We start from the raw sequence: 16,383 nt of genomic DNA, 5'->3' as shown, positions 1-16,383 counted from the left end.
TGCTCAGGCAGTGTGCTCACCTGGGTGCAGCTTTGCATGCACTGAACAGAAGGGCCTGGATGCATGGTTTTGTGATTGCAGTGGTATTGTACAAGGCAGGGTGCAGACTGTGCCAGGCAGGAAATTAGGGGCAGTGGTTTGCTCAGCTGGGCACTTGACTGGGTATCTCATGTCAGATTCCAGGGGACTGCTTTTTTTAGGGAGTCTTAGTTAGGGACAGTTTAGAAATGGTCTTTTGCAGCCCACCTGTGTCCAGCTTGAGCCATGAGTGAGAGTTCCACAGTAAGCCAAACTGGGGGGGAGCAGCACAGCTCTTCAATTGCACCACACTTAGGGAGCTGAGAGGTTATCTGGCTTCACTGGCTTGGCCAGGTCTGCTGGCCCTGCTGTGACTGGCAGAGTGCTACAGTTGTGGTAGGAGCTGGATGCAATTGTGATGATGGTGTGCAGTGAAGATCTACCCACTTTGGTGCTCTGAAAAGGTAGGTCCCCTCTTGCAGTCACAAAAAGAAAGCCTGCAAGGCAGCTTGCAGCCATGAATATATGTTTTACTTTGAATAATTTTCAAGTATTTTGAAAGCAAAGAGGGAAACAAATAAGCAAACACCAAATAGGAGCCAAAAAGGCCAAACACTGGTCATATTTATAGGACAGATTGGAAAGGCAGACAGCAATGTGGAAGCTAGAAATACAGTGGTGTATTTGATATGGCTGTTGATCAGAGAAAGATGAATGCCTAGGGGAAAATCTAGAAATATGTAGAACACTGCAAATTAATATTGGTTGTTTGACAAAGACTAAAGTAATGAGAGGAATCTGCCATATTCCACCTGTTCAGATAGAGCTACTGGGCTGTGAAATGACAGATCAAATTAATGCGCCAGGCAGAAAGGCTGTAATGAGAGACTTTGATTGCTGAGGCATTGGCTAGACCCTGGAGCCTGTGACCTGGGAGAAGAGAGGAGGAGTGTGATCGCTGGAAGGATCCTGGGTTCATCTGGAGGGTTTGAGCCTGGGTGGTCCTGAGTGCTCTACTCCCTTCAAGATCTTGGAAATAATCATTTTGGATTGATGTTTCCATGAAAATCAATTTGGGAGAAATGTTCAGATGCTTTCCAGCTAAGGAGTTCAATAGTAATTAGATACAGAATTAATTTGAGTTTTCTCCAACAAAATCCTTTAAAATGTTTTCATGAGTGTTTCTGCATGTCAAAATGTTTCTGGTAATCTTTGACCAGCCTGCTCCCCTTGGGCAGGGACACAATAGCCTGGATGTCACAGTGTGGAGCTTATGGGGCAGGCAGTCCATCCTTGCTCCCAGCACCTGCCTGCGAGGCTGGGTTCTGCATAAAGCCCCATGGGCAGCTCCACACTGCAGCTGGGTGGGAGCCAGTCACACTGCTGTGGGAGGCCTGAAATCATGCAACAGGAATCCAAACCCTCTGGCCGATCATAGACCCTTGTCCCAAGTCTCCAGAGAGTCAGCTTGGTGCTGCCAAATGAGACCTCTCTGCTTGTGCTGGAGTGATGCTCTAGACATTCAGATGTCGGACAATTGCACATTCAATTTTGGAGATTCAGGCTTTGATTAAATCCAGGATTTACAAAATAAAATAAAAAGGAAGGGGAGTTTAGCGGAAAAGACACAGGTGAAAAGAAATATTAGTAAACTGTGAATCATCAAAATGGGTCTTTCTACCCCCTCTCTCAGAGATTTGACAGGGCTAATCTCCTTAAAAAAACTGACACAGCCCCAGACAGAATAGCATCCCTATGTACTCTGAGAGCCATAATCCTCTGGAGCTCTGTAAATGCTAACAGATATATAGTGTGATCTGTGCTTTTGTCAGTCTGAGTTATTTCTGCAGACCCTGCCTGTCTATTGGCATTGTCTCACAGGTTTAATAGGTGCTCCTTCTGCACCCCCAGCCTGTACAGAACTGGCTAGTGACTGTTGGGACAATCTGGGAAGTCTCCAGATGATACTGTTGGACATAGAAGTCTTTCCCTAAATAGTCAGCTCTGGCCCTTGCATCTATCACTGGTGTACATATAATGTGGCAGATCCCACGTTAATCTTGGGACATTTAGAGTTGGGGTCAGGTATGAACTGCAGCATTCCCACAGATATGGTTGCTCTGTTAAACCAAGCGAGCAGTGGGTAAAACCCCTCTCCTGTCTCACTGCAGTTCTGCAAGGGGATAAATTGGTATTTTATCTCTTGCACCTCTGGTTGAAAGTTAGATTCTCTGGTCCTGCTTAGCATGCGGCAGGACTGAGCCAGTGCTCCCCTTGCTCATCTAGAGCACTAAGATTCATTAACCTGCATTTATCAGCTTTTGCCAGGGAAACGGTGAATAATGAGGCCTGGTTCAGGTAATGAAATGATCTCCCTCTCACATCTGATTACATTGCCTCTTATTATTTCTTCAGTGTGTAATTTTGTTTCCCTGGAAACTTGTTTTGTAAACACTAATGACTGTGCAGTTATGGTCCAAAGTTAAACTTCCTAACAGCGCTGCAGGAGTCTGGTGAGCCATAAAGCTGCCCATTACCACATGTGCTTCATTTGGGATGGAGACAGCCTCTGCCTCTTTGCTGCAAGATACACAGAGCAGCACAAGGAATGTGTGGCCTTTTGCAACCACCAGCAACAGCTTCCATCTTTTTGATCAGGTGCCATTGCTGTGATTTAGCCTACCTAACTGTCCCTCTTCTCTGTTGTTGAGTTTCTCTCAGAGATATCTACCACGATCCCCCTCCATTTGTATTTTGTTAGCTAAGACAAATACATATTACACCCCCTCCTCCATTATTTAATTTCTTTTTCCCCCCTTTCTTGAGTAGCCAGGGCAGTGCATATTATTCAAGATACCTCATATAAGTATTCTAAGTGTGTTTTCTCTCTTCTAGAATGACTTTGCTTGTACATCTTGAAATTTCATCTGCTTTTTCAGAGGCATCTACTTGGCAGCCTGGAGTCATCCTAAGTTAAAATACTGCATCCAGAAATTCACATCCTTAGCCCCAAAGAGATGTGTACTCTTTACCCCATTTCTACAACATAAGCCCTCAAGTTCATCCTACAGGCTGGTCACGTCTCACCTAGGAGTGTTTGGAAGAGTTCTGTGGTCTCTTTAGAGGACTTGTCAAGACATGGGTCATAAATTTCAGGTGGCACCTAGCCCTTTTATGAACTACCAAGGTGTGCATTGCTGGGACAAACCTGTCCCTGGGACAGTGCCTCCCCTGTGTTACCCAGGATACATTTGCACATTTCCTGCTGTATTGATTTCACATATACTCAACCAGTCACTAAAAGGTGAAATTTGAACCCAATAGTGCAGGGGCTGATAACAATACAGACAGGTTTATTGGCCTGATTGGTAGTAACGTGACTTCTCTGCAGGAGCTGAAAAAATGAAAGTCATCTGTATATTAAAACAAGTGTGGGGAAAAGACATTTCCACACATAATTGTTCAATCTGTTTAAATTAGGTTTCTTTTTTCCCCAAACTATCAACTAATGGACTGAAAAATTTCTTAATGCATCTATTTTTGAAGACAATGCCATTTTTCTCAGGAAAGAAAATCATTAAGTGACAAGTGAGCAACCAGTCTCCGTGTCAGTGTGTTTCTCAGCTTCAGCTGGGGAAACAGGTGTGGAAAAGGTTTAAATTAAATGGTTTTCTACACTGTGAGTCAAAATGTAAATTGTTAGTATTTTGATGTTTTTTTTTTCCTTGTAGGGTTTTGCACATTTATGCTACAGAGCACAATTGTGCAGTATTCCAGAAATAAGTGACCTGGTGCAAAGCTCACTGTACATTAATTTCCTTGGTTTTAAAACTTGCAATTTCATCACAATATCTTGAACACCTGACAGGATTTTCCATGAATCCCGGGCTCTTTGCTACTTGCATATGGCTCCTCATCAGCCTCTCCATGATGAAGGCAGTCCTAGGCAGCCACCACACATTTCAGCCCATTGGTAGGTGGCTGCTGAGTGTCCCATTCACCTTTGTGCTGGAGGCCATATGCCGTTTCATTGCCTCTATATGACCACCCCAAACCCTGGGAAAAGGTCATACTGGGGCTTTGTTGGAGTAATAGCTTTGTTTTGCCTTCACTGGCTTTGTCCTTCTGACCCCACCTGTTATAAACCCTGCACTTTGTACCAAGTGCATTCTAGACCCCTCCCATGTCCCATTTTTATCCTTGTTTGCAGAGGATAGTGACTCTAGGTCCAGCCCACGAGCTCTACCTAATTTGACTGCTATTAAGACAATTCATAACTGTGTTTTTCTGTGACCAATAAATACTATATTGCATCATAGCAACTGACATATATCCTATTACTCCTTAGATAAAAACCTAGAGCTGATAGAAGGGAACAAAGAGATTGTAGCTTATTGATCTTCTTGGCTTCTGCAACATCCGTGTTCATAGGTGCTTTCATTACCAGCAGGAGAGGGAGAGCTGCATTCTCATATGGTTCCAGAAGTGAACACACTTTAACCAGCAAAACATCAGCCCTGCTAGCTGTGGTTTGAGAGCCCTGAGAACAGACATCCTTGACAGCAGAGAAGGTGTATCTTCTTACATATGAACTATTTATAGATTGTAATGTCAGACATTTCTGCTCAGACCCGACACACTCAGGGCTGATTACATAAAACTATTAAATACAACAGCTCAGGGAGGAGGCCAAATCATGCTCTGTCTTGTGTTAATGACAGAGATAGAGACCAGCTCAAATCCTTTTCACCTGAGGAAAATGACTGCTCCTGTCATAGCAAACAGGGAGGGGGGGTGTCCTTCACCATCACTACTCTCTTTTATTAGATGTTTAGTTTTATTGATAGCACTCAAGATTATAAAAAATGAACCCAAGCTTCCTGAAGTGATTAGAGCCTCATGCTGATGATTGGTTTTGGTGCTACAAACCCTCTAAACCAAGGTTTGCTGTAAGATGCCATGATTGTTCCTTTAATTTGACTTGGCCTTGGTAAGAAAAAGATATGGAGCTTTAAGTTTCTCAGGATTCAGTTTGGAGGAGATAGGAGGAGAGAACAGAGGCATGTGGAGTACTGATCCCTGAAGAGGAGGGATGGGTGCTTGGGCTCTGCAGGTGAGTGAGATATTCAAAGCAATTCATTGCTCTTGCTGTGTTAAATTTTATTCCTGGAGAACATTGAGTTGTCTTGTCTCACTTATAATTTTACAAGGCACAAGCTCATCTAGAGTTGTTTATATGTGCTACGAACAAAAGCAGAGCTCTGTAGCACATTTAATTAGATGGGGGGAAGGTAAAGAATTTTATGATAAGATTACCTTCTGCTCCGCATCACCATCCTAGTACGTGAAAACTTTGTGTGGTATGCTAAGCAGAACCTGATGGTAAGCCATATATTTATGAGGACAGTGCATGTGAAAACAATGCAGTAATATTTTTTTCAGTTAAATACTCCTGTGAATTCTTTTGTGAATATGACTAAAAATGTTGTGCAGTCTTATGAAAATTAACCAGGAGATGTAAAGAGGTAGTCCTGCCTGGGCTTTTTGGAGGAATAAACTTTCATTCCTGTGATTGTTGAAAGCAGATAAAGAAGTTTAAGTGAAGACAACCTGGGTCCAAATTATTCATTGCTGCAATAATTTGGCAATAATCAGGATTAAGGTGATGGGAATGACACTATAAAAGCAGTCAGAAATCAAAGAGTAATGTATTTTATATTGTGGCTTTTTGATTCTGGTTCTATAAAGGCTTTTGTGTACATTTAGGGAGGGGAGGATGATTGACTGCTAATCCTGCTTGCAAGAGCAGAGTCTGAGAAGGCAGAAAGGATGTTGAGGGTGTTGAAGAATCAGGAAGGAGTCTTGTGAAGTTGTGTGTAGTTTTCCATCTTCAGCACAAGCACCAGTGTGCAGCAAAGTCTATAGCTATATATCAATCTTGCAGAGAAAAGAGAAATGTCATGACTGTCACTGCAGCTGCAAACCATCTTCTGTTTTGTCTGAACTAGCCTGCTCCTTTGTAACTCAAAAACCTTAAGACCCGTGCTCTCCTCTTGCAGCGAGGGTCAGAGAAAGGTTGGGGGATGTCTTTACAGATACTTGCTGTGTCTTATCTGTACTGTACAGGGCTTGTTGAGGAGCTGGGGCCTTGGTCTCCTCCTGGCAGAAGGACGTTGGCAGAGGACAAGATGGTGCCTTAAGCCTGGTCTTGCTAATTTTGCATGTCTGAACAAGATGTTACTGCTATATAGTAAACTCCATGTCTGTGAGCTTAACAATCATGAAATAATGGTTGTGTTCTGATAATGAGACACTGATGGGTATCCAGCTATGTCTGGATGATGGGAGTGGAAAAAAAAAAAAAAGAAGAGCCTTATAGGGATGTTTTGTAACCTGGGTGGGGGGACATTCACTTGCTGGGCATAAAACACCTCTCTGAGGAAGGTTAAGAACACCAGGCTGCATATAGGAGCCTTGGTTCAAGAGCACCCTGCATCTCTTGTCTGGAAGAGACTCAAGATACTCTAGGTCAGAGAAAGATTCATGGTGCACGAGGGAAAGTTTGATTTCCTAATGCAGTGGTGTGTATAGCTTTTTATTAGCTGTCTTGCACTGCAGAGCAAAACTCATCCCAGCGATAATCATTCCCAGTGCCAGAGAAATGAGTAAAATTCAGGAGCAAATAACTGCCTCTTGTGGTTTCATGAGGACCTGTGTGTCTTTGCACTTCTAAATTCTGGCATAATAAATCCTGAAGTGCTGTTTTGCTCGCAGCAGACATGATTAATACAGCTGTTAGCTGGTGTGCTTTTTAAAGGAAACAATTGGCAACCCCTAGGTGGATAAGCACTGGAGGCCTGGAAACCCTGTGATTTTCTCTGCATTTGAGAAGCTGAGAGAGAAAATAAAAATGATATATATATTTTTTCTTTTTAAACCCAGACTGGGACATGAGGTAAAGACAGTCACTTTTGCAATAAACACTTTCAACGTATCTGTTAAGGTGGAAATCACAGTAGCTCACCCTGTCACCTCCAGCCCACCTGCCCAGGCAGTGAGGGATGTCTGAGTGGACAAGGCTCATTTTCCACTCAGCAGCTCTTCTGTGAGGTGAAAACAGGGTCTGTGGGGATGCTTAGATATGCCGAGCCCTGTAAAATTTATGCTATAAATGCAGGTTTCTCTTCTGCACACCCCATCTCCCCCCATTGCAATCCTGATCAGGACACTGTGACTTTACTAGGTTTCTCTTCTGCTTCTTCCAGCATAATCACAGCCACTGATTTCTGCTTGTTTGCAGATCTAGTTTGCAGCTGGAAGCTCAAACCACCATTTATTTTCTGTATGGGTTCCTAATCTGGAAATGGATCTAATTTGCTTTACTGAATTACACGCAAATTAAGCTAAACACATTGTGTAATGTCCGGATGCATTGTGGAGCTTTCATGAAAGAGGAAAAGGACCGTTTGTCATTGCTGCGTTTCTTCTTTCCTCAATATCAGTAACTTTGTGTTCTCAAAAATTTAAAATGTCTCTATAAACACTGGAGTTCTTCCTTGGGGCCAGGAGCTGGGTAGCTGGAGATGCATCTGTTTTGCATCTTTCATCCTCTCAGCCATAAAAGAACATCCTTGCCAACATCCTGAGCTCTATCCCCTTGCAGTTCCTCCCCTCAGAGTTAGACACACTTTGGTTATCTGCAATATTGCACTTGATAGTATTATTAAATAGTTCTGAACATTTTCCTTTTGGCAATAGCTTCTTCCCTCTTGAGTGGATTTTTTTCTTCTTGTAAATCAGCTTTGGAGCCTCATACATTTAAGGAAAGTAAATACCTCACTGCTACAAATGAGAAAAGTATTTTGCATTTTCATTTCCTGACCCATCAGGGAGAATTTGTGCAAAATACAGGAGAAATGTCAAAGTGAAAAAAATGGCATTGTTTTTGGTTCATTTTCTGACTAGCACAGCTGATGTTATAAAAAGCACCCAGTGCTAGTCAGACTTTGTGGAGACTGAATTGAAAGAGGACAAATATTTCAAAGATTGGTGCTACTTTTCAATGACCAATTGTACTCACTGACAAATACTACATCACCTGAGGTCTTTTACATGATTTCTTAGTTTACCGATTTAAACCATGTCTGATATATATTTATTTTCTAGGAAAGTTTGCTGTTTAGATGTGGGACTGTCATGATCCCAGGATGGGGTCACCACATGCATTTACAGCTACAAGTGTTGCCTTTAGTTTCCCTTCACTAAACCATCTTTATTCTGAGACAGCAGAAAAGCCTTTCCTCTTCACAGAGGCTGCTTAACAGGACTGATTTGCAAGATTATTTTCTTAGCTGAGAACAATTAAGAACTCTAACAGCTTAACTGACTGTGATAATTAACAGTTACAAAGCCTATCTTTGTGGAGAATATAGCACACTGTCCTATTTTAGTCCTAGCATAATAAAGAGTGAGGAAAAAAAAAATAAATACCCATTGATATCCAGAGCAGTTCCCTAGGATGGTGAGCCTGGTGGAGAGCCCACGCTGGGTGTGAGCTGCCACAGCAGCCGTCCCTGCCTGTGCAATGCAGAAGGTTAGTCACTTTGACAAACAAGGGCAATAAATTTACATAGTCATCATGACGCAATTAGAAAATTTTGGCAGCCAATGTGGAAAAGGGTGCTACTCCCCACTCACAGGAAGCGGTAGTCTTATGTAAATAACTTCTGGGTCAACCTTCTGGGCTCCAGCCGGTGCCCTGGCTGTTTGCAGGCAGCAGCCCAGGATGCTGGGGAGGCTTTTGGGCAGCAGCCCCAGGCTGTGGTGGTGGGGGGCTCGTCCGAGCACCTGGAGCCCCCACGCTGCTCCGCTGCTCCTGCGCCCTGCCAGGGCCATCGGTGACAAAGCCAAGGGCGTGCAGGATGTGGTGCAGCAGACAGCTAATCCAGGTGGGTAGAAATGCTTTGGTCACTGTTCTGTGCTGCGGAATGGAGGGGAAGGTGTTTGTTCTTTTTCAGGAAACAGCTAGACAATGACCCTCGTTCCCATCTATGGCTGTGCTATTTCAGTGCTGCGTTGGGGTTATAAGCATTGCTGAGGCACAGAGAGAATCAGAAGTTCCAACTAGTAGCATAGTACTCGGGAATAAAGATTTTTGTGTTAAATAGTCCTTCTCCTGTGTTGGCAAACAAGCAGACATCTCATGCCCCGGAATCTGTTAATTAAAAAAGAAAGTAAAAGTTTCTTCTCACACCCTGCTGCTGGGTTTCTGGTGGAGGATGGGTGCACATCCCCATACGTTCAGGGACGGTGATGCCTGCCACTGCCATGTGCTATCCCTCCCCACCCAGCACACCTTGGAGGTAAGGGGTATGCCATCGCAGACAGGGACATTGGAGTGGCTCAGTGCAGTAACTTAAAGGCAGTGGATGGGTTTATTGCTCCTTCTAGTGAGAAGGAAGGTCAGATCCATGCTTGGGCATCATTCTAGCCTGATCTTCCCATCAGGGAGCTGCTTGGTGCCCCCTCCAGATGACGTCTCTGTACCAGGCAGCCCTTCCTGCAGTGGCCAATCTCTCTGGCACTGTTTCTCTTTATAATCCATGCCATCACCTCCTTGGCCATGCCTTTGTAGATTCTTCACCCTAGCAAGACCAGGCTGTGTGGGGCTGCTGGTGTTTCCATGGAATGGATGTGACTATCTAGAAAAGGGCTTTGCCCTTGTTTTCCCTGAGATGGAGCCTGTCCTTTTAGCAATCCATCCTACTGCTGACTGCAAATCAGATTCAGGCTTTCACTAATATTTCAGATGTCTCTCTCCTGGTCTCACTGACACTGGATAAGAAAAATATGAGAAGCAGGAGATTAAATGTACCTGGGGATTGAAGTACCAAGATTCACACCTGGAATTTTTCAGCCACTCACAAGACCTGGCACACGTGAACACACCTGGGGCCAAGACACTTAATGTAACTTTACAACTCAGCACAGGCAGGAAGAGATGCTCTGTGCCCTCTTCTGTATCTGCAGCGATTTCCTTTTAGCCAAACATCAGTAATTCAACAACAACCAGGGAGTAGGGGACACTGAGACTGTCCATGTTCATGTCCTTGTCCATCCCTTTCTGCATGCCCTGGGGCATGCCTGCCTCCCCCACAGGGCACTACTAAAAACACCAGTCTCACATTTGCAAGTACAGGGCATCATAATCCAGAACCTTGTGTGCACCCTGCCTGGGTGCATGAGCAGATCCAGCTGCCTGACAATGATATGGACATGCAAGGCATAAAACAGGTTTTGGGCTAACCATTGCTTACCCTATTTTCACAGGGTTTCCCTGCCACTGGCCACGTTGTGGCCTGTCACTGGGCTTGTTTCTGTCAAGAGGCACTGGAGTCTCTTTCTCAACATTCTCACAGTGACAGCATGCTAATGGCATCACTGCGGTAGTCTGCTGGGGTGTAATGTATCATCATTAGATTACAGCAACGTGGTACCCAGCTTGCATGAGAACAACAGCCTCCCACCAGGCTGTATTTTAACAGACCTCATCTCTCTATCAGCACTTTCCAAAGGAGATGCTGTTGAGGACTTATTAGTGCTGCTGGCAGTGTGCTGAACTCACTATTTAAAAGCAAGATGCAAGCAGGGTGAGAACATACTGTGGGCTTGGGGTGACCTCAGCCCAACATCCCTTCTGCCTCTTAATAAGGAATGTTGGAGAAATTTTTAGTTTAAAACCCACTTAAAATAAAGAAAATATATATTTTTAAATTGAATAAGCTCTAAACATAAGCAAGTATCTCATATCAGCTACATAATCCCATTGATATTATAAGGCACATTTGGCTCTCACAGAACAGAAAAACGCTATTTTGAACTTTGAATCCTTTTTCTCTGTAACTATATATTTTTTTTTCTTCTCTTCCTCTTCTTAAGTTTAGCTCACTGTTGCCTTTTGTAAAATTTCTTAAAGGTTACAAAGCATTCATGAATGAAAGAAGGCCTACAAATTTTGATAAAAAGGTCTTAGTATGGGCAGGACGCTTTAAAAAGGAGGAAGACATTCCCAAGCACATAACGTAAGTATATGTAAAACCTTTTTCCTTCTGATGTTAAATTAATTTTGCTTGAATGATGCTTTTGGATATGAACAAACAGATTGAGACTGCAGTCTGCATTAGTCAGAAGTGTGTTTACAGGGTGGGTGTTTGTGGACTGATATGGTTTTGGGGCTTGCTGCTACTGGTGTCCAAAAATTAACAAATTAGCAATTAATAATACTACATACATTTTAAAAGAAAGTTAGGGCTATGCATAGCTCTGGTGACAAACATCTGCGAAGAATTCCTGGTGTCTGGTCTGTGGTTTTACACTCCATGATATCTCACGTCCCGTGGAATTTTGCTAAAGGATTGTATTTCATTTCAGAGACCTAATGTCTCCAGACTTGTGGCATACTGGGGGCTCATCCACTTGGCCTTCTCCTTGCTAAGTAAAGAAATCCACAGCTGGACAGGATTTCATGAATGACTCAGGTTGTCACATTGTAGACTCTTGCAAATATGAATGGTTAGATAAATCCTGTGAGTCACTCATGGAAGGTGGAGGAGATTTCTCAGAAATGGCTGCGTGCAGTCCTTTGGGAAGACAAGTCTGGACGGTTGGTGCAGTTGTACGCTCCAGCTCAGTCTCAGCCTCTCGCTGCAGTAGATACTGGTGTGCCTGTTGCCAGCTGCCTGGCAGAGGTCTACGTGGTGGTGAGACAGGGCTGCAGGGCACTTCATGCATCTGGGAAGGGGATGTGGCTACACATGCAATCACCACTTTCTGTGCCTTTTTGTTGCATGAAAGCTCTCTATTGTTCTCAGCCAAAATGTCATACGTGTGCTTTTATTCCCCTGTGAGTAACATGGCATGGCCCCAGTGTCTCCTGGTACTGTGCAGCACCCCACACTGTGCCCTGCAGCTCCCAAGAGTGGACCTCTTGTAATTCTATTATCACGATGAAATTGCTTTTCTGTCCTTGTAATTTTTAGCTGTTCATTCTGTTGTGAAAAAAGATACAAGAGCAGAGTTTGTTTGTGTTGTTGCTGTCAACAGCTGAGAGTAGCAATACCTGACTCTGTGTGTGTGTGTGTGGGAGAAGGGGGTTGGCCAAACCTTTCCTGCATAGGCTTTTTTTTTTTTTTTCCCCTTGAGTCCCGTAAGCACTTGCAGAAAGAGAAGGTTAAATTCATAGTACATAAAAAGGCAGTTGCTGGAAGATTTGAGGATTCATTATCCAGCTCCCCATGATCTTATTTCCCACATGCTGCTACAGGATGGAAACTCTGTTCTGTCCTCCACAGGTCTGAGGTCCTCGATGCAGCAAGGAACACTGTGAGGATAAAGGTTTGCTATATCATGATCGCGCTGACCTTGCTGGGCTGTTTGGCCATGGTAATCACAGGCAAAGAAGTGAGTATTGCTTCTGAGTGAGGTGAACTGATCCACTTAAACGTATGGTCTGTGTATGCTGTTTGTAATATTCTTTTTAAATAAGCAGCCGGGTGACAGATAGGTGTTAAGTCCATATTAGCAATATTTGCTTGGGACCTCTATCACCCTATTCTCCTGAGGAGAGAGAGACACGGAAACACAACTTGCTTGTTAATGTGTTCCTTCTGACCTATTTTACCGTAAGCCAGTGCACTGCAATGCCCCATATCATGGTGTTTCACCAGGAGGCCAGTCCAAAGGTTGTGGAGCAGCTCAGACAACAGCAGCAGAGCCTGGCCCTACCCTGCAGCAAGGGGAGTGGGGCTCCCACAGCACTGCGCAGCTAGCCATTGGGCCACCATGGCCACTAAAAGATACGAGACTTGTTTTCCGCATCCCATTGGTGGGGAGGGAGGGTCAGCAGCTAGACTAGCATGTCCCAGCTGCAAGTGCTGTGCCCTTCTTCCGTCCTGCTTGATCACCTGTAAACATCAAGCAGTGCAACTTTTCCACTAATTAGAAGCTGAAAATGATGACAGTTTAGTAAAATGAGGAGGCAATGTCTTTCACTACAAAATATCAAAAAGAACAGTGTGATATCTAAGCAAGTGGTGCAAATACAGGGAAATTTAGTGGTGGGAAATGTGTGCATGCAATGATTTTCACCATTTCTTTTCAAAGGCTGCCAAAAGGGATCACACACTGCTGAGGATGAATGAACAAAAGAAGGCCAAATGGAGGGCTGAAGTGGAAAAAGATCGGGAGGCAGCTGCTGTGAAGCCACAATGATCAGGAACAGATTTACAATAACAGCAGGAGATAAGTGACTTGCACACATGGCATACATACCTGTTTTCATTTTATGCTTTGGAACTTTTTCCCTGCAACTCCAGCAGAGCAAGGACTTTGCTTCTTAAAAACTGCTGTGTACGAACTGTGAAAATGTTACGGAAACTCCAAGGACTGCTTTCTGTGGTCTCTGGTCTTAGTCACCATGTTCAGCTAAAAAGCAGATGTCTCTAAACTGGGAAGAGTGAGAGGGACGGGTGCAGGACTCCTCATCTCTGGATCAGCTTCTTGTGGTGCTGTCAAAAATGACACAGAGCTGGGGCAAAACAAGTCTGAAAAGTCTTTTTTGAAACCAGAAAGAGGTCAAATATCTCTACCTCTGAGCCTACTGCCATTGCTGTTCCCTCTCCCTTCCTGTGACAGGGGGAAAGGAGGGGCACGAGCACAGAAGGGCTGGAGGGGTGTGAACAGGCCCTCGTGACTGACTTGGGCCCAAAGGGGCTTTGTGCCAGAGAAGCTGATGGTGGTGTGGAGTGGTAGTGTGGGCTCATGGAGTGGTTTGGTGGTTGTGGGGCAGCTGCCCTCCTGGGAACCCACACCCTGCACAGGGAGCCTATCTGGAGGCACCATTAGTCCTGTTGCACTTCACTGGGTCTGCTTTTCCATCTTCTGCTTCCAGTCATTGTCATGAAAGCTCCCTAGCTCTTGCTTAGTTGTGATTTTAGTCAGGATTAATTGTTAAAACATGGTTCGCTAAAACAGAATTCTTTTTAATCACCATAGTTCATTAACTTATAATAAAACAGCTGTCCAATTACATCTAAAACAAACACTTCTCTTTACAGCTTCATCTAAAGTGTCACCAAGCGCTCTTGGATGTTGTTTAACAAATGGGAGAGATCCTAATAAATTATTGAAAGTTCTATTTTCATAAAGTGATTAAACTTTAACACAAACCTCAGTTCACACTTGTGGTCTGAACCCCTGTGCATCATTCATAAATCCCTAACACCTGTAAACAAGCCCATGGAGCTGAGCTGGGTGCACTGCGTGGGGTACCAAAGGATGCAGAGTGACAAAACCCATCTGTCTCACCCTGGCCACCACAGGAGGTGGTAAATGTTGTAACCAAGCTCAGCTTTTGTTCTGTGTCTTGAGCATCACACCAAGGCTTTTCTTTGCTGCTGCTGGTTTGTACCCTGTGTGAGTAACACTTGGGCTCCAGCAGAGTCTGGAAGCTCCCGCTCAGGTCTCACAGATTTATTGTGCCAAAAATCATGTCCACTTACTGCTGGTATGTCACTACATGAACAAATTGCTGGCAAGGATGGGATCATCCCCAGGGCTTGGGAGTTAGTGGTCAGCAGCTGAACTCTGGCACTTTGTCTCCTGTGTCTGTGGTCATTTGGTGGCTTTTTTTTTTTTTTTTTTTTCCCTTCTGAGGCCATTTAGGACCACTTTTCTCCATGTTGCACACCCATTTGGGATGAGGAACGTGTGTGAAAGGGATGTTACATCTGTCACAAGCTGGTGTTCACAGTCCTTGTTTCCAACTCACGGACCCGTACAGTACAATTTGCAAAAAGCGATGTCTGCTCCCTGTAGTATTCCCTGTGAAGCACATCTCAGAAAAGTGAAAATAACAGTCTAGGACAAGTACCAAGTAAGCAAGTCTCTGCTGAGATGGTGCTTTTTGCCTGCACAGGTAATATGTGCTCATTTGTTTTATGTGACCTGGTTTTCTTGGTTAGTGCAATAAACCTGAAGAATTTCCTCAAAGTTAGTGTTCACTTGGGGATGAACTAAAACATCTCTGGTCAGTTGCTTAGGTTTATTTATTTTTTTTAATTCTTAAATGGCCTTCATGTACCCTTTTTAAGGCAGCACATGTAACGCTTAAAGGAGCCCATTTTGATGCTTATAAACAAAATCATATCCGTGTTCTGAACTTACCTGACTTAAACAAAAAAAGGAGAACCTCATAACCATATTTAAAAAACAAGCAAATTGATTATGACTTTTTCCGTTCTGTTCTTCATCTTCCTATGCCTGGAAAAAAAAAACAAACAACAAAACCTGCTTCAGGTATGAATAATCGTCAAACCCTTTTGAATAACATTAATCTCTGTTGACTACTGTATAAAGCTGCTGCATTACACATTGTCATTAAGAAGAAGGAAAAATCAATCCCTCCTCCCTGAGCCAATGATGATGGGTCACTTCTGAGCAATCAGATGACCCAGGTGCTTTTGGGCTCTCATGAAGAGCACTGAAGAATATGTAGGGGATAATCCTTTACCAGCTCCAGCTACAAAATTAGTCATTTTAATATAGTAATATTCCACCCAGAATCAATTGGACTAATGGGTGGCTTGCACTCAGTGACAAGTCGCTGCTGGTGTAGCACAGCCTCGGCTGAAGCCGTCCCTGTAGTAACTGGAGATGCCAGCAGAGGACATTGTACTGCTCTGATGCCTCTCCGACACCGGGGCTTATCACTGCTTGTTAAAATCGGTTTCCATCTGTGTTTGCAGAGTCCTTTAACTCTTCTCTTGAAAAGCTTCTAATTAACACAGCTTCCTGAATGTATAATTGGCTGAACCTCACCACCTTAGGGTAGTGTTTTTTATTTTTTTTAATTTTTTTTTCCTTCTCCCATCTATATTGCTTCAGAGTCACACCTGATCCCACAGTCATTTTAAAAAGGGATGGGAGTTGTTATTAGGTAGGAGATATTCTTCCCTTTTTAATAGCATGCCCTGTATCTACCCAGCCTGTCCCTGAGGACAGCAGGAGGGTCTGGGTCCTCTTCAAGGCAGGGGATAGAGCTGAAGGCATGCTGGTTTGTCATGATGCTCAGGCAGACTGGGGGTGAGTCCTTTCAACTCCCATCTCCTCGTTTATCACTCTGCCCTGGGAGGAAAGAAAGCTTTCTATCTTGCAGGATTTTTTTTTTTTTTTTGTCATTTTAATGAACTCCTACATGGAAATGGTTAACAACAGGCTGTTGGCTGGTGCCATAGAGGCTTGTGTTATAATAATTATTGGGAATGTTTTGCCTGGTAGCTGGAGCTAATCTAATTCTGCTTCTATTAA

At 43.8% G+C, this 16,383-nt stretch overlaps 1 protein-coding gene and 1 long non-coding RNA gene across 2 annotated transcripts; one reads left to right on the top strand and one right to left on the bottom strand.

Annotated features, from left to right (window-relative positions):
• Positions 1 to 527: 527 nt before the first annotated feature.
• On the bottom strand, positions 528 to 8,627 carry LOC311443848. The gene is made up of 2 exons (XR_014697543.1): positions 8,509 to 8,627; positions 528 to 1,582 (listed from the first exon to the last, which is right to left on the bottom strand). It is a non-coding gene; the product is annotated as an uncharacterized lncRNA (long non-coding RNA).
• Positions 8,628 to 8,642: 15 nt separating this feature from the next.
• Positions 8,643 to 14,248, top strand: LOC311443846 (protein FAM162B-like). The gene is made up of 4 exons (XM_084534395.1): positions 8,643 to 8,966; positions 10,994 to 11,099; positions 12,369 to 12,477; positions 13,180 to 14,248. Exons 1-4 carry the CDS (start codon positions 8,804 to 8,806, stop codon positions 13,285 to 13,287), a joined length of 486 nt encoding a protein of 161 aa, XP_084390521.1. The 5' UTR covers positions 8,643 to 8,803; the 3' UTR covers positions 13,288 to 14,248.
• The last annotated feature ends 2,135 nt before the right edge of the window (positions 14,249 to 16,383 follow it).

The sequence above is a fragment of the Aythya ferina genome, assembly GCF_964211825.1.
Source record: "Aythya ferina genome assembly, chromosome: 13".
Taxonomy (NCBI): Eukaryota; Metazoa; Chordata; class Aves; order Anseriformes; family Anatidae; genus Aythya; species Aythya ferina.
The sequence above is the reverse complement of the archived record's forward strand: the minus strand, read 5'-3'. Positions and strand labels throughout refer to the sequence as shown.